General features: G+C 38.0%; 1 protein-coding gene across 11 annotated transcripts in view; it reads left to right on the forward strand.

Moving 5' to 3' along the window:
• Positions 1-26359, forward strand: part of OSBPL1A (oxysterol binding protein like 1A) — a 237814-nt gene that overhangs the window by 87971 nt on the left and 123484 nt on the right. For 9 of the 11 annotated variants that reach the window (XM_067699463.1, XM_067699459.1, XM_067699456.1 and 6 more), the window contains 5 exons: positions 2943-3041; positions 4502-4624; positions 8800-8881; positions 13414-13554; positions 22448-22554. In XM_067699463.1, the coding sequence (XP_067555564.1) occupies positions 2943-3041; positions 4502-4624; positions 8800-8881; positions 13414-13554; positions 22448-22554 (552 nt within the window). The remainder of the gene's footprint in view (positions 1-2942; positions 3042-4501; positions 4625-8799; positions 8882-13413; positions 13555-22447; positions 22555-26359) is intronic. The other 2 variants (XM_067699465.1, XM_067699466.1) reach the window with 1 other exon arrangement.

Below are 26359 nucleotides of genomic sequence, written 5' to 3' on the forward strand. Positions count from 1 at the left end.
ATGGATGCATAGAAGTTTTTATTTTTTATATAGTCCAGTTTATGTTTTTTCTTTTGTCACTTGCGCTGTTGTATCACATCCAGGAAACCACTGCCAAGTCCAATGCCATGAAGCTTTCTTCCCAAGTTTTCTTACAAGAGTTTTTATAGTTTTAGCTCTGGCACTGAGGCATCGGTTTCTCCTGAGGCCTTTCTCCTTGGCTTGCAGGTGGCGGCCTCCTTGCTTTGTCCTCACGTGACTTTTTCTCTGTGTGCAGGCATCCCTGCTTTCTCTTCCTCTCCTTGTAAGGACAGCAGTCATACTGGATTAGAGTTCCACGATATAATCTCATTTTACCTTAATTACCTCTTATAAAAGCCCTATCTCCAAATGTAGTTTCATTGGGGATTAGGGCTTGAACATCTGAAGCCCTTAATCTGGTTGAGTAAGTTCTTTTCCTTTCCTAGTTTACTGAGATCCCTCATTATGAAAATCTATTGAATTTTATTAAATGCTATTTTCCGTGTTATTGAAATGATCATATGGTTTTACTCATTCTATTAATATGATTAGTTGTATTGATAGACTTCAGGGTGTTAAAGTCAGTCTTATTGCTGGGACAAATCCCAGTTGGTTATGATAAATTACCATTTTAATATATTGTTTGTTAATATTTTGTTAAGAATTTTTGCTTTTTTGTTCATGCTGGCTATTGGTTTATATTTCTCCTTTGATATTTTGTCTGGTTTCATATAATGAATTGGAAAATGTTCCTTTTCAGTTTTCTAGGAGAGTTTGTATAGGGTTAGGTTACTGCTTCCTTAAATGCTTGATAGAATTCACCTGTGAAGTCACATGGGCCAGGAGGTTTTAGTGCAGGGGTGGGGGAGGATTGTAGTTACAAATTTAATTTCTTCCATTGCTATAGGGCTATTCACATTTTCTGTTTCTTTTTCAGTTGGTGTTTGTAATTTTTGCCTTTCAAGAAAGTTGTCCATTTTCTTCTGGGTTATAAAACTTAGGGTTAGTAATATTCCCGTATTGTGTTTTTAATGTCTGTGTGGTAGGTAGTGTTATATGCTCTTTTACTTTTTATATTGGTAATCTGTGTTTTCCTTTTTTTCCTAGATCAGTCTGTCTAGCACTTTATCAGTTTTATTGATCCTTTTGAAGAACCAGCTCTTGATTTCATTGAAATATTTCTCTTGTTTTTGCTATTTCATTGATTTTTTAATTCATTTAAAATAATTTCTCCATGTGTTGGGCTTGCTTTGCTCTTTTATAGTTTCTTAAGGTTGAAGCTTAGATTATTCAAATTATCATCCAGTTCAAAATATTTTCTAATTCCTATTATGATTTCTTCTTTGAACCAGTGAATGTTTAGAAGTGTGTTGTTAAATTTCCAAATAATTGGGGTTTTCCTAATTACTGTGCTTTTGATTTATAATGTAATTCCATTTTGGTCATTGAACATTTTCGATATGATTTCCATCTTGTCAAATTTATTGAGACTTGCTTGATGACTACATACGGATTATCCTAGAGAATGCACTGGAAAATAATGTGTATTTTGCTATTGTTGGGGGTCATGTCCTATAAACATTCAGTCATGATGGTTGATAGTGTTGTTCAGATCTTCTGTGTCTTTGCTGCCTTTTTTTTTTTTCTAATTGTATCAATTGCTGAGAGAAGGGTGTTTAAATCTCCAACTATGCTTGTAGAATTATGTATTTCTCACTCTGTTACTGATCACATACAGATTTATGATTGTTGTCTTCCTGATTAATTAACCCTTTTAGCCTTATGTGGTGGTCCTCTTTATCTCCTGTAATAATGCATTTTGTTTTGAAATCTATTTTGCTTGATACTAATATAACCACTCAGGCTTTCTTATGGTTACTGTTTGCATAGTATCTCTTTTTCTATCTAGTTACTTTCAACCTAGCTGTATCTTTATATTTATCTTCTGTCTCTTGTAGATAGTATATATTTGGGTCCCTATTAACCATTCTGACATTTTTTGCCTTTTAATTAGATTTCTTTTGAGAATGTGGTCCACTTTTTTACTTCATATGTCAAGTAATTTTGGATTGTATCCTTAATGTTAAGTTCTGGAGATCCTGGATTCTTTATTTTTCTCCATTAAATGTGATTTCCGTTGTTTTAGGTGATTTTCTTGGCTGGGTTTGTATTGTAAACTCTGTTTCTTGGATGGCAGCTCTGGTCTGTATTTCAGTGACTGCTTGGAATCTATTTTGTGCATCAGTAAGAGATGTGAAAAGACAGAGTTTGGGATTCCCATCTCTGTCTCTTTCCACTGGGTGACTCCCCTACTCTCTTTAGTATTTATGGCTGCCCAGCTCTGCTTTTTTAATTTCCAAAGACAGACTGTTGTCCAGGTATGCCCTTGCTGCTGTCGTGTCACCCTCGGGGACTGTACTAGTTCCAGGTGAACAATCTTGGGGGTGGGAGCTTGCTTGCAAAGCTCCTCGTTTCCTTTCCTCCAAGGCAACTTGCTCTCCCGTCGAGTCAGCCAGCTCTTGTTCACACTCCAGCTCTTCCTTTTCTACTTCTCATGCTTTTACACTCACTTCAAACATTTTCTATACTCAGCTCAAACAAAAGTTTCAGGAGAGTGGCATGAATAAGAAATTGGAGTTCTTGTATTTAAAGGACTTTATAGCCCAAGCGCATGCTGTGTTATATTTAATAGGATAAAAGGAAAACTACGTACCTAGTGGACTGTCTATTAGTATTTACTGCGATTAAGAATATGAAAGCCAGATTTGATGTAGGTAAGCTACAGTGCATTTGATACTCCCAATGTATCCATTTTTCTCAGTATTTTAAATGTTCGCTCGGGTATTATCACGTTAATATTGTTAATTTTATGTATAGATAATTTTAGGGTTTTGTTTTATGGGCATGAATGATGTTGTCTTACTGACTTCTTTATATCCAAGGTAAAACCCACTGATAGCTGCCTCTTCTTTATTAAATGCTTCGATGACACTGTTCATGGCTTCAGGGTTCCTAAGAATAGCTTTCAGCAGACAAGAGAGGTAATTTTATGGATTCGTTTATCTTTCATAAAACTTAACATTTAAGAACATGAAGAATGTAAGGTAGGCTCAGTGTTAACATCTAACATCTTGTTGATGGTACCTTTTTAACGGGAGTGATTATATGAAACTTCTGAAATTCGGCTTAGGAATTAATTCCTTATCAACATGTACCTGCAGGTATTTTCTGTTCTTCTTTTTTAAAAAATTTTGCTTCTGTGAATGTAAGAGGCCCTTATTAGTTTTGGAAGAAAGCCTCAATGATTATTTAGTCTACCCCCGAATTTATAGGTGAGGAGAACTGAAGACTAAGATTGAAGTGACCTCTCAAGCTCATGCAGCTTGCAAGTAACAGAACCTGGCTCCAGCCCGGGTGTTCTGATTTATTACAGCGTAGACTCAGCCTTTCTTCGTGGTAAACTGAACAGTAGCAGCAAGCAAGACATTGGGATTGATGTGACGGAAATTCATTGTGTAGTTATTTAATGGAGACTCCATATCCCTTGAGATCAAAGCAATATTCGTAGACTTACCTTGTTTTTTGTAAATTATGTAAGGGGTTAAAAAGGATCTCTTTTCCAGAGCGTTTAACTTTGGCCTTGCAGAGAACCCTAAACAATACAAAACGTGACTGTCCCAAAATTTCATAAAAGGGTAAGAATTGACCCTGAAAAATGCTGCAAGAAATGAGGTAGAAGTAAGACAGGTATTTTTAGGGCAAACATTCCATCTTTTTGTGAAATCACTAATTTTTAAAGATATTTATTATTTATTTATTTATCTGTTTATTTTGGCTGCACCGGGTCTTCTTTGCGGCATGTGGGATCTTTAGATGCGACACGCAGACTTCTTAGTTGCGGCACACAGACTTCTTAGTTGCGGCACACAGACTTCTTAGTTGCGGCATGCACGCGGGATCTAGTTCCCTGACCCGGGATCCAACCCGTGCCCCCTGCGTTGGTAGTGGGGAGTCTTACCCACTGGATCACCAGGGAAGTCCCACTAATTTTTTAAAAACATAGTAAAAGTTAAAGCATCAGAGTAATTGCTGGCTCTCTTAAAATGGTCTGAGTGTCTTGTGCTTATGGCAAGTTGGTAAATTGTTTTTGGATGCATCTTATACAGTAACTTATTCAACAGTGTTGAGAACCTATAATTCTAAGTGCAAGATTCTCCACCCATTGTTTAGTTTTTATAATGTGTTTCAGTATTAATATGAATGAATATGTAAACTTATAGATGGTATTTTTTAAAGTATTGGGAAAATTTTTTATCCAGACGTGTCATGGACAAGAGACCTGCATCATTATTTTGTTGTTGGGAATTTTTTGTTTTGTTTTTTTGAGGCCGTAATATTTTTTTTTCTCCATGTACATTTTATTCTTCCCAGATTGTTGTAATAATATCTGTTTTGAGTAAAAATGTGTTTTACTTTTATTTAAATCCTTGTATTATTTCAGGACTGGCTGGAAGCAATAGAAGAGCATTCTGCTTACAGCACTCACTACTGTTCCCAGGACCAGTTGACTGATGATGAAGAGGAAGATGCAGTTTCTGCTGTAGACTTGAAGGAATCCTTAGAGGTAAATAGGAAAACCTGACCTGTATACCTAACTGTATCACTCAGGTTTTACCAAGAATTTTTTTTTTTTTTAAATATGAGGTTTTGAAATTAAGATTTCTCACAGCAGTAGAAGTAGTATTTCAGAAATAAAAATTGGAAGAGAAATTTAAGCAAGTATTGGTACAGAACTTCACTGTCCAATACGATAGCTACTAGATACATTTACATTTAAATGAACTGGAGTTAAATGAAAAACTCATTTCCTCATTTTAACTAGCCACATTTCAAGTGCTCAGTAGTTACATGTGGCTATCACCTTCGACAGTGCCGATATAGAATGTTTTCATCGTTGCAGAAAGTTCTGTTGGATCAAGTTGGGGTAGGCTCTTACCTTTGAGGGGGCACTAGGAGAGTGGGGTTTTTCTGTTGACGACATCTTGATTCTTATAGGCTCTGAACTGTACCTGTGTTATAAGAAATAATGAGCAGATGATGCTAAATTTAAACCAAATGAGAAAGTAATATCAGACTTTCCTGACTGAAGAAGAAATGATTTCTAATTAAAGTGAATGTGCAGAAAGATGAGTGTACATCAACTCAAAGCTGATAGAGTGGTACACCCATACAAGAATCAGGCAGATTTATATATATATTGATATAGTTAAGATTTATAGCTAAGTGAAAAGGGCAAGGTGTTAAATGGTGTATCTGATATGCTTCTGCATGGCAGAAAGAAAGCAGGGATGTACACACACATTTGTATAGGTTAGATCATCCCAGGAAAGATGAGAAATTATTAGCAGTTGTTGCTTTGAGACTGGGAAAGGGGGAAAACAGGGACTCTAGGACTGACAAGTACGTGAGGGAGAGTTGCCTTTCTCCGTGTATTGTTTCTTTTTTCTTTCTTTTTTTTAACTTTGTGTAGATAACTAATGCAAAATACAACATTAAGAAAATTACAAATCACCAGGTACCAAAAACAATCAGTGTGGTGTGGACTGGCTTAGATTGAGGGAAGATGGAGTGTGGGGTTATCCTTGAAGTGGATTTGGCTGGAGTTAGGAAGATTTGGAGATGAGTACAGGACACCAGTACTCGCAATGCTGGCTGTTTTCTGCAGAGGAAAGTTATCAGGGTTTTACAACCATTATTTTTAAAGTTTAAATCACTATTATTAAGGTACAATTTTTATATACTAAAATGAGGGCATTTTAGCATCTTCAGTGTGATGTGTTTTGACAAATACCCTGTGTAACTACCACTCCTATCAAGGTGTAGAACATTTTTATCACCTCACAGAGCTCTCTGGTGCCCCTTCCAGGCAGTGCCCTCCACGCCATCTCAGGCAGCTGCTGATCTGCTCTGTCACCACAGGCATCGTCAGCTTTGCCCCTTCTAGGATTCCATCTAACTGGAATCACATCATATGTGCTCTTTGGTGCCTATCATCTTTCACCTGCGATGTTGTGTGTATCATTAGTTTCTTTTTATTTCTGAGAAGGCCGTCTGCTTTGGTTTTTTTTTTTTTTTTTAAATTGAAGTATAGTTGATTTACAGTGTTGTGTGTCTGGTGTACATCAAAGTGATTCCGTTATACATATACATACACTCTTTTTCTTCTTTTCCATTATGGTTTACTACAGGATATTGAATACAGTTGCCTGTGCTGTACAGTAGGACCTTGTTGTCTATTTTATATGTGGTAGTCTGTATCTGCTAATGCTTCGGTTCTTAATTAACCAAATGTGGATTGTCTGTATGTGGCAGATAGGCTGGAATTAATGACCTCTCTCTCCTACCCTCTCCACTCCTCTCTAGATGCCCACCCCCTTGATATACATTTTTGAACTTTCTCATATGTCAGGGTTGATAAGGTAGTTAAACATCAACTTAAACAAAACCAACAGCGGAAGTCTGGGTGGGCAGAAGTAGCTGCAGGAGACCGGTGTCCTGACTGTGGCCCGGCTACTCAACCTGGGTGCCTCTGACGCTCTGCAGCCCAGGTCTGTGGGTGTGCTCCTGTTCTTGGGCTCTGTGCCAGATAACCTGGATTTAAAATACTGTCTCACTTCGGGTATTAGAACACTGCTCAAGTGGGATCTCATTTATGTAGTGTAAATAAAAATTAAAACCTAGGGAATTCCCTGGCAGTCCAGCGGTTAGGAGTCCATGCTTCCACTGCACAGGGGCACAGATTTGATCCTGGTCAGGGAACCAAGATCATCCCGCAAGCTGCACGGCATGGTGAAGAAAAAAAAAAATTAAAACCTAGAAAAATTAAAACCTGACATAAGGTGCATGGCGTAGAAGTCAGTGAGACACCATGCTGGGATCTGCAAAGAATGTGTAAGCATTAACCTTCCTAATTAGAGTTTTAGGCTTTTGTAATATAACCAGTAGCTGCTACAAGGAAATGATAACAAATTGAAGAATGTGGTTTTAAAAAATTGTATTAATAACCCCTTTCTGAGTTTTTTGCATCAATTAAATGGCATTAATTGTTTAGAATAGACGACACACATTTGTACCCAACTATAAAACAGTATGTGTTGATCACATCTTCTCCAGCTGACCTATTGTAACTCTTAAATAAATTATGGATCAAGGGAACTTTTTTCAGTAACTCTCAGATATACCAAGGGAAGATGAATGTAATAGTGTTTCTTATCTTTAACGGTAACCACAGGAACTATGATGTTGATCACAGATTCACAGTCTGCAAATGAAGTCAGTGCTTGCTTTTGTGCACCCAGCTAACTTTCACCATAGCAGAAAAAATAGAAAACAGCAGCATTGGCGCACCGTGCACATGGGCAGGGGTATTAAATATGTATAGAGTGAAAATGACAATTTTCTGTTAATAAATTATGAGTGGTAACATTTGGTTGTGCAGTGCATGTTTTCAGTGGTCCCCAGTTGACTTTTCTCCTGCCTTAAATGTGTATTTACAGGCTATGTCTGGAAAAATGATCCAGCATACAGTTTCTGTGGTGTTTCAAATTGCACAGTGTAGGTATTCTCCCTCTCCCTCTCCCCCCCAAAAAAGGTGAATTGCATTTTTATGTTGTTGGAGCTCTCAAAATAGAGTAATGTACGTTTTAAAGAGAACATTGCTTGTCCCTAGTGTGGTACCACGAGTAATTCTGCTGTGGTTGAGCTGAGCTTCAGAAGCACTGAAAAATTTATAAGGTGAAAAGCATGCGTACCTATATCACCTTGGCACTTAGGTCTGATTTAGGGGGAGCAAAAGTGTTTTGGGGATGAGTCAGTTGAGATGAGGAGTACCAAGTAGGGAAGATTCACAGGCTAAATGTATTACCCTGCCTACAACAATGTGAACCTAATATTGGTAAGGTCAGGGTTCTCAGAATATTTTCTTATTGCCGTAACCAACCAACTTTACAATGATGATTTTCTTGCTTCTTATTCTTGCTTCTTAGTTTCCTTTAAAGGGAAACTAAATAAAACTAACTTCAAAATTACATTGTTAATGCAATAAATGGTTTTATCTGATTTTTTCATTTTGGACTTCCAAATCTATACTAAGATGGGATGCAACTTACATCATGAAACTCTGTATTTATGTTTTGCTTTTAGGGATCTAAATATGTAGAAATTTCAAATTACAAGGAAAAATGAATGCTGTCCCTTATTTTTACAAGCTTTTACTTACTAAGAAGATGTCCTTATTGGTCTGATTATGTGAGGGCTGTGTGCACTTAGATTGCTGAACGAAAATCAGCTTGTGGTTTCCAAATGTTAGCACCATCTGGAGTTTTTAAGCAAAAGCAGTTTTTAAAATATATTCTTAATGGGTGCATTTTATAATTTCTCAATGAATGTAATCAAGGCTACTAAAAGTGTGAATAAATCAGAAATCTAACTCCTCAGATATATGTTGTGTAATGAGTTATTAGAAGTAATTACTGCAGTTGTATGGAACATGCTTGGCCTATTGAATGTATTTGAAATTTAGAGAGACTTATTTTTATTAATCTGTACGTGATTAACTAATGGTTATATTCAGTTTCTAAGGCAATTTTCTCTCACCTTTTTCTCTCTGTTAGGAATATGTCTCAATTATTACAGTGTATCAACCTACGAAGTAAAAGTTTTGATGGAAACATTAAAGCATATGTACTGTAAAAATCCTTTATTAGTTTAACTTTGTCGTCTTCTTTTTTCCTTTTCCAGAAAGCACAGATATGCCAGCAGAGACTAGACAGGGAAATTTCCAACTTTCTCAGAATGATTAAGGAGTGTGACGTGGCTAAAGGTAAAAAAGAAACACCCCACACCCCACTCTTGAACAACCCATTATCATAGATGTTCACCCTTTGGTTGACTATACAGTTTAGATAATTTTGGGGTTTGAATTCAGAATTGTATTTAAAAAAGTTAAAGTTAACCTTTTGGGGCTGTGAATTCGTTTTGGCTACGTAGTGAGACTGTTTATGAATCCCAGAAGACTTGGATTTTGTGGTCAAATTGTCTTGGGTTTGAATCCTTGTTCTGCCACTTATTAGTTGTTACTTTTGAGCAGAACATTTAATTTCTCTGAGCCTTGTTTTCCCTATCTATAAAATGAAGCGGTTGGTAGTCTTTTGCCATTCTGTGAATGTATGTGTGAATTCGTCTAATTATTAATCTCCCTTTCAAAGGTAATTTTTTGTGCCTTTACTCTCCTTTAGTTATGAATTATCAGGAGTTAGTTATAAATACTCCAAAAATCAAAATACAATCCAATACAAAATACAAAATCCCAATATAAAATCCGATACACAAATTAGGTTTTGAGAAAAAATTATTGATTACTTTATAAATTAAACAGTTATCATGTTCCTTAGACTTAAGACTCTTAACAGTTGCTTTAAGACTTTAGCTATGATGTGTTTATAAATAACTCCACTAAAATATAATCAGCTGAGTTGTCTATGAGTTTATGATTAACTACTGATTTTAATCATGATCTAGTTTATGTGTGCCCAGGGAATGTGAAGAAATGTTAATATTAGAGTAAACTGAACATAAATGTTCTGTATCTGTCCAGGTATACCTTGGGCATCCCTTTACTTCAGTTCAACAAACACGTATTTATATGAGTGATGATAGCTTTGGGAAGGACAGCAGTCAAGTCATTTTGATTATTAATTGCAAGCAAGAATATTTTATTACTTAAGGCTCTTCATCCTCAATGGGCTTTTTAAATAATAACGGCTTCATTAGACATAATTCACATAAGCCTAGAATTCACCTATGTGGAGTATACCATTCAGTGGCTTTTAGTATATTCACAGAGCTATGCAACTGTGACCATCAATGGGCTTTTAAAATACCATCCTCACCAAAAACCATCAAAACTAAGCAGAGATAATAACAACATTTAAAAGATACAGAAACTGTACAGAGTGAGATGAAATATAAGGATTAATTTCTTTGACTTGGACCAAAGAAAGAAATTATATGAGAACTACAACCAAATTACATTGTTTTTTTCTTTTAAACCTTGAGTCAGATCTCTTGGTTCAGATCATTGGTATGACATGTCACTCATAAATGATGGCATGCATCATTTGTGCTCTTAGAGACATACATGATACTCAGTACCGCAAGAGTGATTTCATTTTGGACATTGTCATCTGGGAAACTTTGAAATATCTGACTGTGATCTGACAATTCTATTTCATATATCTACAGTAAAAGTCAGTGGGTCTTGAACAATTATGTATAGAAATTATGTTCAGAAATTATAGATGTTATTTTCTGAAAGATTGGTGTAGATAAATAAAACTACATTTTATGTAAATACTAAGTAAATAGGGTTGAGAATTTCATGAATGGAATTGGAGTTTTGAAGGTAACTGAGTCTGCTCTTAATGCCAAGGGATTGTGCAGAATAATCTTGTACCATGTGTTTTATTAAAGGAAGCTGATAGATACACATCCTGTTCCAAACTGCCTACATAGTTTGCCAGTGACTTCTCAAGATGAAAAACTAAAGTGTTTGTGGGCAGAATCCAGCTCTTGTGGTTGAAATTGTTAGCTGTCTTACATTTTAGTATGAAACTATATGAACATGAACTTTAAGACTCAACGCCCTTCTTCCTTATTGCGTCTTCTGCAGTACCTGTTCTGTTCTGCACCACCTCAATCCAAATCACTGCAGCAGCCTGTCCTTTAGTCTCCCTGCCTTTGGGAACCTCCTGCATTCCATCCTTAAAGGGAATTGAATCGGAAGCCTTTCAGGAACTCTTCCAACTCAAATTCTGTGAAATACTGCATTATTGCTGCCAGATTAATTTTAGTTACTTTAAAAAAAAATTATTATAAATTTTTTTTTTTCTGTTGAGAAAATCTTTTAAGTGTCCTTGAAACTACAGAATAAAATGCAAAACTCTTTATCCTGGCATTTAAGGACCTTCATAGCCCGATCACAAACTGATTTTTTTAGCTTTATTTACAATTCTTCTCCCCTGTGACCCCCGTAAACACTTTTGACCACACACTGTGTCTTTGGTCTGAAATGTCCTCTATTAAAATAATGCTTTTGTTTTCATGAGTGGACCTTAAACCTAAGTTCTGCCTGGATTAATGACAAATTTATGTATCTGACATCGGCAACACATCATTCAAGGTGCAAAGAATGCTGTTTTGAAATCTCTACTATTTTATCTTTACCAAAAGCCTGGTTGCAAAAACAAATAAAATCACTCAAACTTATAAAACTTTTGGAAGACATCCTGAAAGCCATGCAGTCAATCTGTTCTCCCCGACAACCTTAAATTTACCCTTAGGTGTAGCAGCCAGGTTTTGACTATTATAAATAATGTTGTATTGTGTATTTATATTTAATCACATCACTTTATTACCATAGGATTCTTGGAAGTGGGATTAATGGGTGAAAGTAGATTAACATTTTTGAGCCTATTGATATATACTGCTAAGTTACTTCCCAAAAAAGATGTATTACTTTACATGCCAAGTTTAATGCATGCACTCTATTGCATGTTGCTAAGTGTATATAGTAAATCCCTGGTTAAAGACATTTGCATGTTTTCAGTTATCTAAAAGAAGAAAATCTTAAAAGGAAAAGCACTTTGATTCAACCCACTTAACACTCGCCTCAAAATTCTAGGCTTTGAGTAAATATTCTTATCACCACCTTCACTGTTGCCACCCCAGTCCAAGCCACCCTCGTCTCCTACATGCACTATTAAAACAGCCTCCTGACTCAGATCCCACCCTTGTGCCTACAGTCCCTGCCCCAGGGATCTTTCTAAAGCATCAGTGGGTTGATGTCCTTTGCTCAAAACATGCATTTGCTTCCAGGTCTTCTCACTTCGAGTGAAAGACAGAGTCCTTCCCTACCTGCCTCTCTCCAGCCTCCCTGGCCTTCTTGCTGTCCCTCAAAGCTGCCTTGGGCCTGGGTGGGTGTTCTGGCCCCTCTGCCTGTAAGGCTTTACTCCAGGGTTCGCCCTCCCTCCCCAGGTCTCTACTCCAGCAGAACCTTCCGACTGAGGCCCTTTCTTGCTGCCTGCACTGGTTTGCTCCTCCACGGCTGTTCTCTGCCCTGCTTGGTGCCCTGGGCCCATGATCACTGTCGACTTTAGGAGTATTACTAGGGCTTCTTTGCCCTTGGCCCTCTGATTGGGTCCAGCAAATGGGAGGTCCTGTGTGGAGATGGGTGGAGGGGTGGGAGGAGGAGGAGGTCGGGGTTACCCCGCTCCCTGCTGCAAGCTGTGGTCTAACCCTGCTGCTGGGCTCCACCCGGCCCAGGGCCCCATTCTGTGACTCCAGCTCCTCCTGTGCCTTCCCTTGGCCCCGCTGTGCCAGGGTAGTAACTGTGCTGCATGCCTCTCTGTTAGTTCGCTCAGGCTCATCGTTGTGCGTCATCTATTTGTAAAATTCCTTTCAGTTACACTTTGACTTTGCTGGCTCTTCCTGCCAGGACATTACTGATGCCAAGTCCCAGCTAAACTTCCAGCTCCCGCACTGGCTCTCCCCTTCCTTGTGTTATTCTTCTCTTTGTCACTCATCAACCTTCCTATATATGTGTGTGGAGTTGATTGTCTGCCTCTCCTTTTGGAATATAAACTCCACGAAGGGAGGAACTTTGGTCTGTTTTATTCACCGATTATCCTCAGCTCCTAAACAGTGCACGGCATGTGGTAGGTGCTTGTACTCGCTTGCCTCTTTCTCCCCCTCTCCTTCCTACCCATCCTCCCCTCCCATCCACACACACACACACACACACACACACACACACACACACACGCACGCATTGTGAGTGAATAAAATGAATAATGTATTTAGTTAATAAATTTATAACTTATTTCTGTTGAACTCAGGGAGAAACAAGTACTGCATTTGTTCTGTCAAGTTAATGAGTGAACAGATTGTACAATTCGGTGAGACCTTCTAGAGACAAACAAATTGGGGAAGAAGCTGTCCACACTGGAGAGCGTTTTGCATTCTTTTACCAATAGGGGTTCCGCAGTCAGTGCCATTGGTTTTTATATCCTACTCTTCTCCCGTGGATTCAGTGTTTTTCCTGAGGCAGACTTGTGAGTAGTTCTTTCACTGAGGATCTGTGGGTGGTAGAATTTCTCTCTCATCTAAATCTTTTTTTTTTTTTTACCCCCACTGGGTTACAGTTACTGTCCATTAGCATTTTGAAGATGTGATTCCAAGTTCTTCTGGCTTCTGATATTCTAATGATGATTATTTGGTGAACAGTCTTTTTTTTTTTCTTTTTATGTTCACTTACGGCTTTTCAAAGATCTCCACTTTGTCTTTGGTGTTTTGCAGTTTTAATCTGTCTTGATATCTGCTGCTTGAGGTGGTTTTTAATTCAAAGACTCATTCGTTCTTTCTTCAATCTGGGAAAGTTCTTCACCGTTCTCTCCTCACACTGTGCTTCTTCATCCGTTCTGCTGAAACTCCTCGTGGGTATGTGTGGAACCTTCTTATTTACTCCCCACCTCTTAGTTCCTCATTCTCTTTCTGTTTTTCTGTTACATTCTGAGCAGTTTCCTCAGATCTGTTTTCTAGTTTCAGTTTCTTTCTCAGTTCGATCTCTTTTGGCTGTTTAATCCTTTGACTTTCTAATCCTAATTGTATTTCGTAATTCTAGAAATTCTAGGTGCTGGTTTTAAAGTTTTAGTTTTTTCCATAGAAGCCTGCTCTTTCATGTTACATACATTTCGAACTTTATCTCTCATCATTTTAAGCGTGTAAAGTTAAAGCCCTTTTCAGCATGTTCTTACATCTCAAGTTGTTGTGGCTAACTGTCCCTTGGGATGGATTGTTTCCGTCACGGTGGATTTTAGCTTTTTATTGAGAGCTTGTTTTGTTCTGCCTCCTGGATTATGGAAGTGTCCCTGCACAGTAGTTCTGTGTCTGCTTCTGTTGATGTAATAGTTTTAAAATTGGATTGCATATCTAGATGCAGCATGAGCTAGGGATTTCTGGTTTTCATGATTCCCACCCACAGTACTAGGCAGAAGATGCCCTTCTTCACTGCTTCCCTGAGCCCATTTCTGCTTTCACTGGGGGTCAAGGCCTTGCTCTGTTTGGTGAGGCCAGAGCCACATCTCCCCCTCATGTAGGTGTGAAGGCGCAGCTTTCAGCCCCTGCTTTACGTCCCTGTGCTTGGCCTTCCCTACCATGCCCTCACTGGCATGCGCCTCTTCTGTCAGCCTTGACTTTTCGGTGGGTTTCCAGCATATCTGGGATTTTGTTCCTTCAAACTCTGCTATATATTATTTAATTATTATTATTTTATCAACATCTTTATGGGTTGGGGTTAGAGGGATGTTTCTCCATCGACTTAGTAAGCCAGGTACCACAAGTGTCCCATGCACTTTCTAATGTAAAATATATCAGTAATCCACAAATTGTATCGTCTAGAATAACAGCAGCCACATACAGCCTTTTTTTATGCATGTTCTGTATACTTTGCATGTATTAACTCTTTTATTCCTTATAACAACTCAGCGTTAGCACATAACAACTATTATGTCCATTTTATAAATAAGCTAACAGGGACACAGAGAGCTTAGGTAACTTGTCTTAGGTCACACAGCTAGTAAAAAACCAGACAGTGTGTGCCCCTGGGCACCCTGGCTCTAGAGACTGCTCTTAGAAAATAATGAGTCTGGACTAAATGGAGAAATCTATATTTACTCCTGAACTTTTGATCTATGAGCTAGAAAAGGTTTTTCATTTTCATCCCTAGATCTGCATCTACAGTGAAAGGTAGAATTTGTTGAGGACAGTCCCTTGGCTGCTGTAGTTGAGGTGCTGTTCAAATCCTTACAGTCTCCCGTTCAGAAGTTCGAGGGGACGGTGGGATTGATGCAAGGCTGACGTTTCCAGCTCGCAACAAAGAAATCCTCTTTATTTTTCCTGTCAATTTTTTCTTCTCTTTTCTCGTCCCGAGGTTCTTTCTGGTATTTTTCATCTGAAAGAACACATGACCGTTTGATACAATTTCCTGAGCCCAAACCTTGGAGTCATCTTAACCTTGGAGCGCATCCTTCCTGCGCAGCACGTTCTGTGTCTCCTTTGTCTCTCCATTGTCCCCTTCTCTGTCCCCCCGTCAGTACACTGACGTAGGCCACAGCCGTCCTGCCTGTAGGTTGCAGCCCCTCTTGTCTGGCCATGCTGCCTCCAGGGAGTGTTCCACGGTGTGGTTTGAGAGGGGCCTCTAAAGACAGATCAGGTCTTGTGGCCTCCAGTGTCTTAGGGTAATTGCACTCTACCTTGACCTGTGTCTGCTCGCATCAACAGTCTCACCTCTCACCTCTTCCTTCCTCTTAGTGTTCAGTAGCACTGAACTTTTCTCATGCTTTAGGGTCTTGCTCCCATTGTGTGAAGTACTAGCTTTTCCTCATCTTTTAAGTGTAGCTTCTAGAAACTTCTTGGCTTCTCTAAGATGGGCCTAAGTGTTCTTACTATGTGTTTCCAAACCACCCTCCACTTTCCCTGTCATGGCACTAATCCCTTTTACTGTAGCACTTTGTGTTTCCATCTTCCCCTCTGGACAGACCCAGCCTCCTCAGGTCTTAGAAGGGGCGGGAAGAGCAAGCAGAGCTCAGGCCACTACAGCTGCTCATGCCCAGGTCTGTCATACAGGGCACTGGCGAGGGAGCTGCTGTCCTGGGTCCAGGCTTCCTTTCAGACAGCCAGGTTGAGGAGTCAAATAGAGATGCAAAGAGGTTATGAAACTAAGTGATTTATTACTCGTATTTATTTTGCCCAGTCTATAGGAGAAAACATCATCAAATTCTCTCACTCTTCACCTTATTTGTTGGGGCACAGACCCTACTAGTGCCTCTCTCTTGACTTTGCTGGAGACAGAGCTCCCTGGGTCACATGTGACTCTACCTGAATCTTTTGTTGACTGTTTTTTCTCACAAGATCACTACCACAAAGAAGGTTAGGAGCTCATTGCCAGGACAGTACAGTGAGGAGTGATGCAAATCCAATGATAGCCTTTATTTTTTCCTAATTAATTAATTGATTAATTTTTGGCTGCGTTGGGTCTTCATTGCTGTGTGCGGGCTTTCTCTAGTTGTGGCGAGCGGGGGCTGCTCTTCATTGCGGTGCACAGGCTTCTCATTACAGTGGCTTCTCTTGTCATGGAGCACGGGCTCTATGCATGCGGGCTCAGTAGTTGTGGCACTCAGGCTCAGTAGCTCTGGCTTGCAGGCTCAGTATTTGTGGCGCACGGGCTTAGTTGCTCCGCGGTGTGTGGGATCTTCCCGGACCAGAGCTCGAACCTGTGTCCCCTGCATTGACAGGCAGATTCTTAACCACTGCGCCACCAGGGAACTCCCCAGTCACAGCCTTTGATGGAGATTTTAATCAATAAGATCTTCCTCCTTGCCTCCCTTCACCTTTTTTTCTTATAAATTTATTTATTTTTATTTTTTATTTATTTTTGGCTGCGTTGGGTCTTTGTTGCTGTGTGTGGGCTTTCTCTAGTTGCAGGGAGTGGGGGCTGCTCTTCGTTGCAGTGCGCACGCTTCTCATTGCAGTGGCTTCTCTTGTTGCGGAGCACGGGCTGTAGGTGTGTGGGCTCAGTAGTTGTGGCTCTTGGGCTCTAGAGCACAGGCTCAGGAGTTGTGGTACACGGGCTTAGTTGTTCTGCGGCATGTGGGATCTTGCCGGACCAGGACTCAAACCCATGTCCCCTGCATTGGCAGGCGGATTCTTAATCACTGCACCACCAGGGAAGCCCTCCCTTCACTCTTATTTGCAAAAGAATGCAAAATATATTTCATAGTTCTGCTGGCTTCTTCCCTGTTTTGACCCCAAAAGGTCTTCCTAACTGGTACACTCTTTTCTAAAATTTTAAATTAATTCAATTTATTTTTTCCAACAAATATGTTTTTCCCTCTTACTATTCTAAAGACACCCTCTGATCAGTACTGTTCATTCAATAATAATTGTTTTATTTTCTGTTTTCCTTGCTAGACTGCAAGTTTTGTAAGGACAAAAACTGTTTCTCAGTTACTTACGCCCTATCTCCAGCACCTGGAGTGTAGTGCTTGCCACATGGTAGCCACTCGATAAATGGTAGATGCAAATCCTCTAACGAGTTCTCATAATTCTGAGACTCTCTTCCTCTCAGGACCAGTATTTTCAGTACTATCTGAAAATAATAGTTACAGATATTTTGGGTATGTTCATTTTATTGGGCGTTGTATTTAACAATAAAAAAGCATATTCTTCAAGATCAGGCTCAAATCCCATTACTTTTATCAAACTTCACTTTATTACTGCATCCCATAATGGTAACACTTTTCTCTGAATATGTAACATTTTTTATGTATGTACAATTTGTTTGCTATTTATATCTTATAACATCCCTTTTATTATCTTCTTATTCTTATTTACCTCATGCTTTAACTCATTTAACACATGCTGTTCTGAGCTATATATTTTATACTTCTGTTGCAACTAGTGTTAAGTTGTATAGATGTAGACATACAGATCGAATGGTCAGTGGTACTTGTTTAGTGGGTGACTGATTTCAAGCTAATCATCTTAATTTGAACAAGAAACAGATAAATTTATATTCTTACATCTTATATAACGTTACCAATCTCGATTTTTTTTTAAGTTACGGCTTTATGTAGTAGAAGTTTTCTAGAAGAATAGTTGATTTTTATGTGCAGACATCTTTTTCTCCATTTTGAGGAGAGAGTACTGATTTTCTTGAGGCATTTATATAATTCCAATTACGAGATAACTTTAAAAACACCTCTTCTCATGCAGGTTAGATCATGTCTCTCATGCACGTAGTCAGATGCACTGCACTTTTTCCACCACAAGAGAGAAATTGTCTTATTTTGATATTTTCTTCATTTCCTATGACCTTAGCTTTGTCACTTGATAGTTTTGGGACTGTTTATTCTCTCTGCTGTTTGTGTTTACTTTAAAAAAAAAAAAACACACACACTTAAGGCAGCACTGTTCCCAGAAGGACTAGGTAGAGGAAATGAAAAGCCATTCATCCAGTTTATTTTTTTTTAAATATCTTATCCCCAGTGATAGAAATATTTGAGTGAATGTTGAAAAACAAGCAAACTATATTTTCTTATGCCTCAAGTAAAAAGAAAATGTAGTTTTAAATAATTTATTGATCTGCCCTAATTAGCCAACCTGTAGTAATATAAATGAAAATGTTTGTATCTTATATATTTTTACACTAAAATACAGTAATTCTTTTGATGTAAAATTAAATAATCCAGAACTATTTGGATTTTCTATGTAAGCCATGGGAATAAAATATTTTTATTATTTTCCTTAGTCTTTTAGCATTTGAGTCTTTTCTTTGTACAAAGTTCAGTGCATGGTATTTGGGGGCTTAAAGAGGTTTAGAGTTTACCGAGGGTAGCAGAGATTCAGCATACGTACTACCCATGTTCTCTATTACAAGTGGATGTGGCTACTTTTGGAGTCCAGGAGGAGAGGTCACATCCCACAGTGATATTTAAGGACGGCTCAATGGGGAGGATTTAAACTTGGCCTTGAAAAAAAAAAGTTTTAGTTAAGTGGGGAAACTTCTGTATATGATTAATTATTATTTCCATTATTCACGGAAGATGGAACATCTTTAACAAAGGTTTAGAAGCAGTAAAATATAATAGGTTAATATTTCTAGGAAAACAAAGAGTTCCAGGAAAACCGTCTGGCTGAAGCTGACTGTTTATGGAACGATTTAAATGTTAGTCTAAGGAGTGTGGACTTTTTCTATATAAGGAGAACAATGGAAGTTTTCTGTGTTAGGGTTTAGTTTGTTAACAACAAGAAACAAGCTCTTCCCCACTGGTTTTAAAACTTACCCAATTAAAAATTGTACAGTGTAATCATGAAAACGACAGATGGTGAGCTTTTTATACATGTCTCTAAAGTTAAGCTTTTCACATATGATCTTCCAGCATCTTTCCCGAGTTCAACAATATTTTTAGTACAAAAAATAACTTTTTTTTTTTCAAATTAACAGTGTCCAGTTCTCAGAGTAGGCCAGATATGTTAACATACTGGCCTTCTTGATTTTATTTATTATGGCTCAGTCTCTAAATATTAGTTGGCTAAAACATATTTGCAGTGATTTCCCAGTTGGTAACTTTTCTAGAAGCTTAGCAGTTTTCCTTTTATGTAACCAGTATGCAGACGACATTGTATAAGAGGCACGCCAGTGTGAACCGACTGTCCCTGATATGCAGCACTGCCCAGAGTATTTGCCAGAGTCCACGATTTTTACACCGTCCCACGGTGCAAGTTAATATTAATTCCGACATCTCGTTTGAATACTAGCTTGTCAGACAAGTTACGTAACTTTTGACTCTGTTTTGGACAGAAGAATTTGACACACTCTGAATAATAGGTTCTTATAAACTTGTCTTAATATATATTTCTTAGAATATCTTTTGAAAGCTTGCAGAGTCAATTTTGTTTAAAAATTTGTAAACTTAAAATTTATTTAGAGATTTAATGTTTGTTTTATGCTAATCAACAAGTATATTAAGTGAGATATCTAAAACATAGACAAAACTGGAGATGGTTAAGCATGTGATGGCATTTAATAAAAAGAAATGGAGCCATGAATGGCTGTGCTACCATCTTCCTATCCTTTGTGCCATGAAAATGGAAAATTTCTAGATTACCCAGATGATTTCTGGAAGGCAGAGGCTGTGTCTGTTTTTTCTTGTGCATCTCCTCACATCCCTGGTCCCCAGCTCTGTGTAAGACATCTGTTGAGGTACTATTTAAGTCACATGGCATCTAGCATATGGTACTCTCTTTTGCTGTTTAGCAACTAAGTACAGAATAAATCTTCACAGTGTGTATCAAAGATTCAAAAAGAAACAGTATGTAAAGTCAAAATTATTGTAGAATATAGTAGTTTTCAATTATTTGGGTATTATTAAGAATAGCTAGGAAATTCTATTCCATAAGATGAAAAATATGATAAAATGTCATTTGGTGTTTATATCCAGATATTAATGAAAGACTTATTACTTTCATTCACTCTGACCTTTTCCTTTATTTTTCTTTTTTTATAAATTTATTTATTTAATTTTGGCTGTGTTGGGTCTTCGTTGCTGCACACGGGTTTTCTCTAGCTGTGGCGAGTGGACGCTACTCTTGGTTGCAGTGCACGGGCTTCTCACTGCAGTGGCTTCTCTTGTTGCGGACCATGGGCTCTAGGCGCACAGGCTTCAGGAGTTGTGGCACACACGCTTCAGTAGTTGCAGCACATGGGTTCAGTAGTTGTGGCTTATGGGTTCTAGAGCTCAGGCTCAGCAGTTGTGGTGCACGGGCTTAGTTGCTCCGCAGCAAGTGGGATCTTCCTGGACCAGGGCTCGAACCCGTGTCTCCTGCATTGGCAGGCGGATTCTTAACCACTGTGCCACCAGGGAAGTCCCCGACCTTTTCCTTTTGTTGCCCACTTTTGCCTTATGAGGTTTTTTGGGTTTTTTGTTTTTTTTTTTGCGGTATGTGGGCCTCTCACTGTTGTGGCTTCTCCCATTGAGGAGCACAGACTCCGGACACGCAGGCCCAGTGGCCATGGCTCACGGGCCCAGCCGCTCTGCGGCATGTGGGATCTTCCTGGACTGGGGCACGAACCCGTGTCCCCTGCATTGGCAGGCAGACTTTCAACCACTGCGCCACCAGGGAAGCCCTGACTTATGAGTTTTGAGAAATAATATTTCCAAGAAAAGGACTTGTCTTTGCTAAAATAAATCATGTTCATATAAAAAATTTGGAAAATTTAGAAAAGAACAAAACAGAGCAATACAACTTTATCACTTAGAATAATGGCTAAATAATTGGTCCTATGTTCTCTGTAGATTGTATTTTTCTTTCCATTTCCCATTTGAAAACTTTTGTTTCTTGATGGGACCCACTGTTTTATGGCCTACTCATTGCAAATTGCTGGCATTTGGATTTACCTGATTCTTTGTTTATTGACCTTGTTTACCATGTTTTAAGAATAGTGTTTTAGGTAAATCAAAATTACTTAAAATACATAGGATGCTACAGATTTAATTGTCTTTCTCTTTTAAGTTATTTTTTCTTAAAGCTTTCTTAATTTTTTTTATTTGATGGAAGGGACAGATGTAAAGGATCTAATGTATAATCAACATAAAATCCCAAGCTATTTCAACTAAGTACATTTCTGTCACATTAGTCTGGACAGGATGTGACATTTCACTTAAGTGACCTGTGTGTATTTTACAGCTTTCTCTTGCCAACGTTATGTTAATTTTGTTTTGTTTGTTTGTTTTCCGTAATGGTAAAGTGGATTAAGATTTTCTTTAAGGGTCCAGGGGAGATACTGATATTATCGTTTATTTCCCAATTTAACATATACTGAAAGATGCTGGACCTTGACAGGGACATATTTTTGAGAGTGAAAGACCTATTTATATGAAACATTTATCCAAATAAGAAGTAGAGGAGGGCTTCCCTGGTGGCGCAGTGGTTAAGAGTCTGCCTGCCAATGTAGGGGACAAGGGTTCAAGCCCTGGTCCGGGAAGTTCACACATGCTGTGGAGCAACAAAGCCTGTGCGCCACAACTCCTGAGCCTGCACTCTAGAGACCGCGAGCCACAACTGTGGAAGCCTGCGTGCCTAGAGCCCGTGCTCCGCAACAAGAGAAGCCAATGCAATGAGAAGCCCACGTACCACAATGAAAAGTAGCCCCCGCTCACCGCAACTAGAGAAAGCACGCACGTAGCAAGGAAGACCCAATGCAGCCAAAAATAAATAAATAAAATAAATAAATAAATTTTTAGAAATCGTATTAAAAACCTATTAATGAGATTTAAAAAAAAGTAGGGGAAGTTGAGTTAATGCCGCCTTCAGATCCGTTAGCCATCATTGTCAACTACAGGATTATTTTTGTCTCTTTTTAGCACTTTGCCTTTGAATAAAATTACTTATCTAGTAATGAATATCATGAAAGGAAATGTTAATGTTTTATAAGTAATGATATCAGTCCTTCTTGACAGCTGTTTTTCTTAAACATTATATTATTTATTCCTATGAACCTTTTTTTTTTTAATAGGTCCTGGCTCTTCTCCTTTTAGGATATAGGCTTTTCTAAGTCAAGGCTTTGTTCTTTCTTTTTCTGTACTAATTTATGTGCCCTGCATAAAGTAGGTGCTTAATTATGATGCCCAAGGAATATACCATATGCTTTGCTTATTAAGGCAGCTAGAAGGAAACATGAGGTTAGTAGATATAAAAATACGTTTATGGTCTTAGTTTACGTTAAGGTTACTTAAAATCCTACTCATTTTATTTATTTTTTTATTTATAGAAATGCTTCCATCATTCCTTCAGAAAGTTGAAGTTGTCTCTGAAGCTTCTAGAGAAACTTGTGTAGCTTTGAGTGATTGCCTTAATCTCTTCACCAAACAAGAAGGGGTAGGTAGTTTGCAACTGAATTTTTTAAATAATTGTTTGGGTGTCAACACTTGATCATCCAATACATCATTGCTTTCAAACTGTCCAAAGGTAGGAGAAAATAGAGTTAATAAAGGCAACGACAGTTTCATTTTTCACCAAAAGTTAGAACTTATTTATTCTTGATTAAGCAGGATAATTCTGAAATAACTTCTGTTCATATCATTTAATTTGTTTATGTACCCATATTTAACAAGTATGTTTAAAGTTGATCTACTCAGGGTTGTCGTGACATTTTGATAAGACGGACTATGAAAGTATTCTAGGAACAAAAGGTCTCTATATGAAAAATATATACTTTTATTTAGAAAATAGATTGTTATCATACTTACCTATGTGAACTCAGCTTAATGGATTAAATATTTTTTTGTGCTCTTTGCTGCTCGCTCTCTCCCATTTAAAAATTTGCCATTTGATCTTCCAAATATAAGTAAAAGTGGTATGCCATCCATTAGTAACTCCTTTTCTAAGGACTGAAAAGTCATTAAGGTGTGGTTTCTTTTTTTATATAAATTTATTTATTTATTTTTGGCTGTGTTGGGTCTTCATTTCTATGCGAGGGCTTTCTCTAGTTGCGGAGAGCGGGGGCCACTCTTCATCACGGTGCGCGGGCCTCTCACTGTCTCGGCCTCTCTTGTTGCGGAGCACAGGCTCCAGACGCGCAGGCTCAGTAGTTGTGGCGCACGGGCCCAGTTGCTCTGCGGCATGTGGGGTCTTCCCAGACCGGGGCACGAACCCGTGTCCCCTGCATTGGCAGGCAGATTCTCAGCCACTGCGCCACCAGGGAAGCCCCAGGTGTGTTTTGCCTGAACTAAGATTTTTCTTTTTTATGTTTTTTCCTTCGTTTTCATGATTTTAATGCAAGCCAAGTAGTAATAGGCTTTGTTTTGCATTTAATTTCTACACATGTTTAATCTTCAGCTTTTTAGATTAAGACACCGAATTTCTTTGTTTTTTTTTTAGGTTCCACATGTATGTAAAATCATATGGTATTTGTTTTTCCTCTGTTTGACTTCCTTCACTTAGCACAATACTCTCCAAGGTCACTGACTTTCTTATTGTTACAATTGATTTGTGCCTTTTGGTTAGAGATTAGGTTTTGGTGTTAAAACAAGATAGATGAAAATGGTCTTATATATGTTTCTCTTATATGTAAGGATCTAAAATTTTATTTTCCCATCATTAAAATAAGAAGCCTTGTGAATTCATGTGAAATTTTGAAAATGCTCTGTTTGTTATGTATACCACAAATTCCATAATTATTTTATTTGGAGAATAAGAAAAAATATGTAATAATAATCTGAATTCATTTAAAACAAACTTACAGAAAGTCTTTCAACAGAATTCTATTAAATACCATGGGAAAACATAATTTTTCATTAAACATGTTAACTGGTTGATTCTCCTAATGGTGTTTGAAAATATCCTTTCTCAGCATTTCTATTTTTGGTGCTTTGCAAATTTCATATTCTAGCTTGTTTAAATGAGGAATGATTTAGTGACCTAAATAAATCTAAATAGGATGATAGAATTGCAGAACATTGCAGAACAGAACAAATTATGATGTTACAGGATTCAGGTAATATTACCTTGTAAAACTAAATTCACATCTCTTGTGTGGTATCTGATGAATGTATTGATAACTTTTTTGTTCTCGGGTTGTATAGTTTTAAGGTGAACACTAGATTAGAAGTACTTTAATTTCTGAAGAAGCCAACATATCCTAATCTTTAACAGATTAAAAAAAAATAGCCTAGGTAATCACCTCTGTGTGTAAATTTACATGTGCAAGAATATTAGCCTAAAGTTTAGCCTAATTAACCTCTTTACGCCTTTAAAATTAGTCATCAGGATTAAGTAAGATAATTGTAAGCAAAATGCTTAGCATAGTTTCTGACACATAGTAAGCCCTGAGTGTAAGTCCACGGTTGTTATTGTAGGATGCTGTCTAATTAACACTTGTGACCCCTTTTCTCTGATGGCATCTTGGAGCTTCTGTGTCTTTAACATTGGTTTTATCTTGTTTTGGGAGGAGGTGGTGTTGTCTGAAGAAAATGTATTTGACTGTGGAATGATTGTGTTGTGTTTCCATCCTTATTACTTATTATTTAAGAGATGATGGGCTACTTAAGTTCTCTGAACTTTGATACCTTCATCTTTCATATAAGAGAGACCATGTAGAAAGTCATTAAGAGCCCTGGTCTGAAAGTCTAATGGACCTCTTTTAAGTCTCAGTCTTTCCCTAACCAATTGTAGGACCTTGGGCAAGTTTCTGAAGAATAAAGATATGTGAACACCTGATGGTTGGGTGTGGAGATCAGATGTATGTATATGAATAATAGGTATATAGACCATATTAGCATATCACAAGAGCACAAAGTATTCATTTAGTAAATGGCATTCATTGTTTTTAGAGTATTTTAAGATTTTTCTTTTTAGTAGTTCTATGAAATATCAACCCTGTGGGGCCCTCAGTAGAAATCCATGGATTTCCCTCTGAGAAATACAATTATAGACGATGAGAAGGCCTAAAAAATATTTGAAAGGTAAATGGCATCATTGAAGTGGGTCTTATCAAGTAGTTAAGAATCACAACATAGGAATTTAATCGCTTAATTGAGGTCAGAGTGGGATAATTGTGCACTGTAATGCCTTATGTATCAGGCATCATAAATTTTATTTTCGTTATCCAAAAACTTTATTAGAAGAGCAATGATAAGCTTGAACGCACATAGACCTGAGTCCATTTCCTGGTTCTGCTATGTAATCTCTGTCTTCACCTCAGTAAAACACAATCTCCTTTTCAAAGTGGTGACCAACCAAAAAAGAGTGTTTTAAGAAGTAAGTGAGATCCGATTGGCAAAACTGCATAGCACCTGGCACAGAATGGGGACCCGATAGGTGTAAGTGACCCCAGCCCCAGCGGCAGAAAATACGTTTTTATTCTAATCTTTTTTGAGGACAGTTACTCTGAATCTTACACATTTACTTCTTAAACTGAAGATTTCATACTTGATCTCTTCTGGGTGTGTCAGGATTGTCCTTTTGTATGTTTGTAATTACTCTTTGCCTTAATACAGAGATACCGTCAGGGGATAATGTTTACAGGACTCCTTTTTGATTAAATGGCCCAATCCTGCTAATGCTTTTCGAATTCCTTTTTACTCCTTATGGTTCTAAAATTTTCTTCTCTCCTGTTCTTTAGACCAACTGGGTGCTTGTCTCTAGCAGCGGAATACTGATCCCTTCTGATTTACTCATACTAATCTCCTGTTTGTTAAAAAGAAAACCAGTTACCAAACTTGGTAAAATTATGTCCACAGTAAGAGTAAGCTGGCTTAGTGTGAGAAACTTGGCTTGACAATGAGCACAGGCTTTAGGGTGTGGGGCCTTCTGGTATGTTCTTTGCTTATTTGGAGATTCTCTGATACACCCTAGATATTCCAGGTATCCACATGACCTCTACATAAATGAGGCATTATGAAGGTGTACTTTACTTGAAATAACACAACTTATGTTGTCGGAAAAAACCCGGCAATATATAAGATAAGCTGTAAAGTTTGTGATTGATCTACTAAAGGCAACCTTACTGTATTTTTTTTAAATTAATTAATTAATTAATTTTTGGCTGTGTTGGGTCTTCATTTCTGTGCGAGGGCTTTCTCTAGTTGTGGCAAGTGGGGGCCACTCTTCATCGCGGTGCGCGGGCCTCTCACTACCGCGGCCTCTCTTGTGGAACACAGGCTCCACATGCCCAGGCTCAGTA

Source organism: Pseudorca crassidens, chromosome 12 (assembly GCF_039906515.1).
Source record: "Pseudorca crassidens isolate mPseCra1 chromosome 12, mPseCra1.hap1, whole genome shotgun sequence".
Taxonomy (NCBI): domain Eukaryota; kingdom Metazoa; phylum Chordata; class Mammalia; order Artiodactyla; family Delphinidae; genus Pseudorca; species Pseudorca crassidens.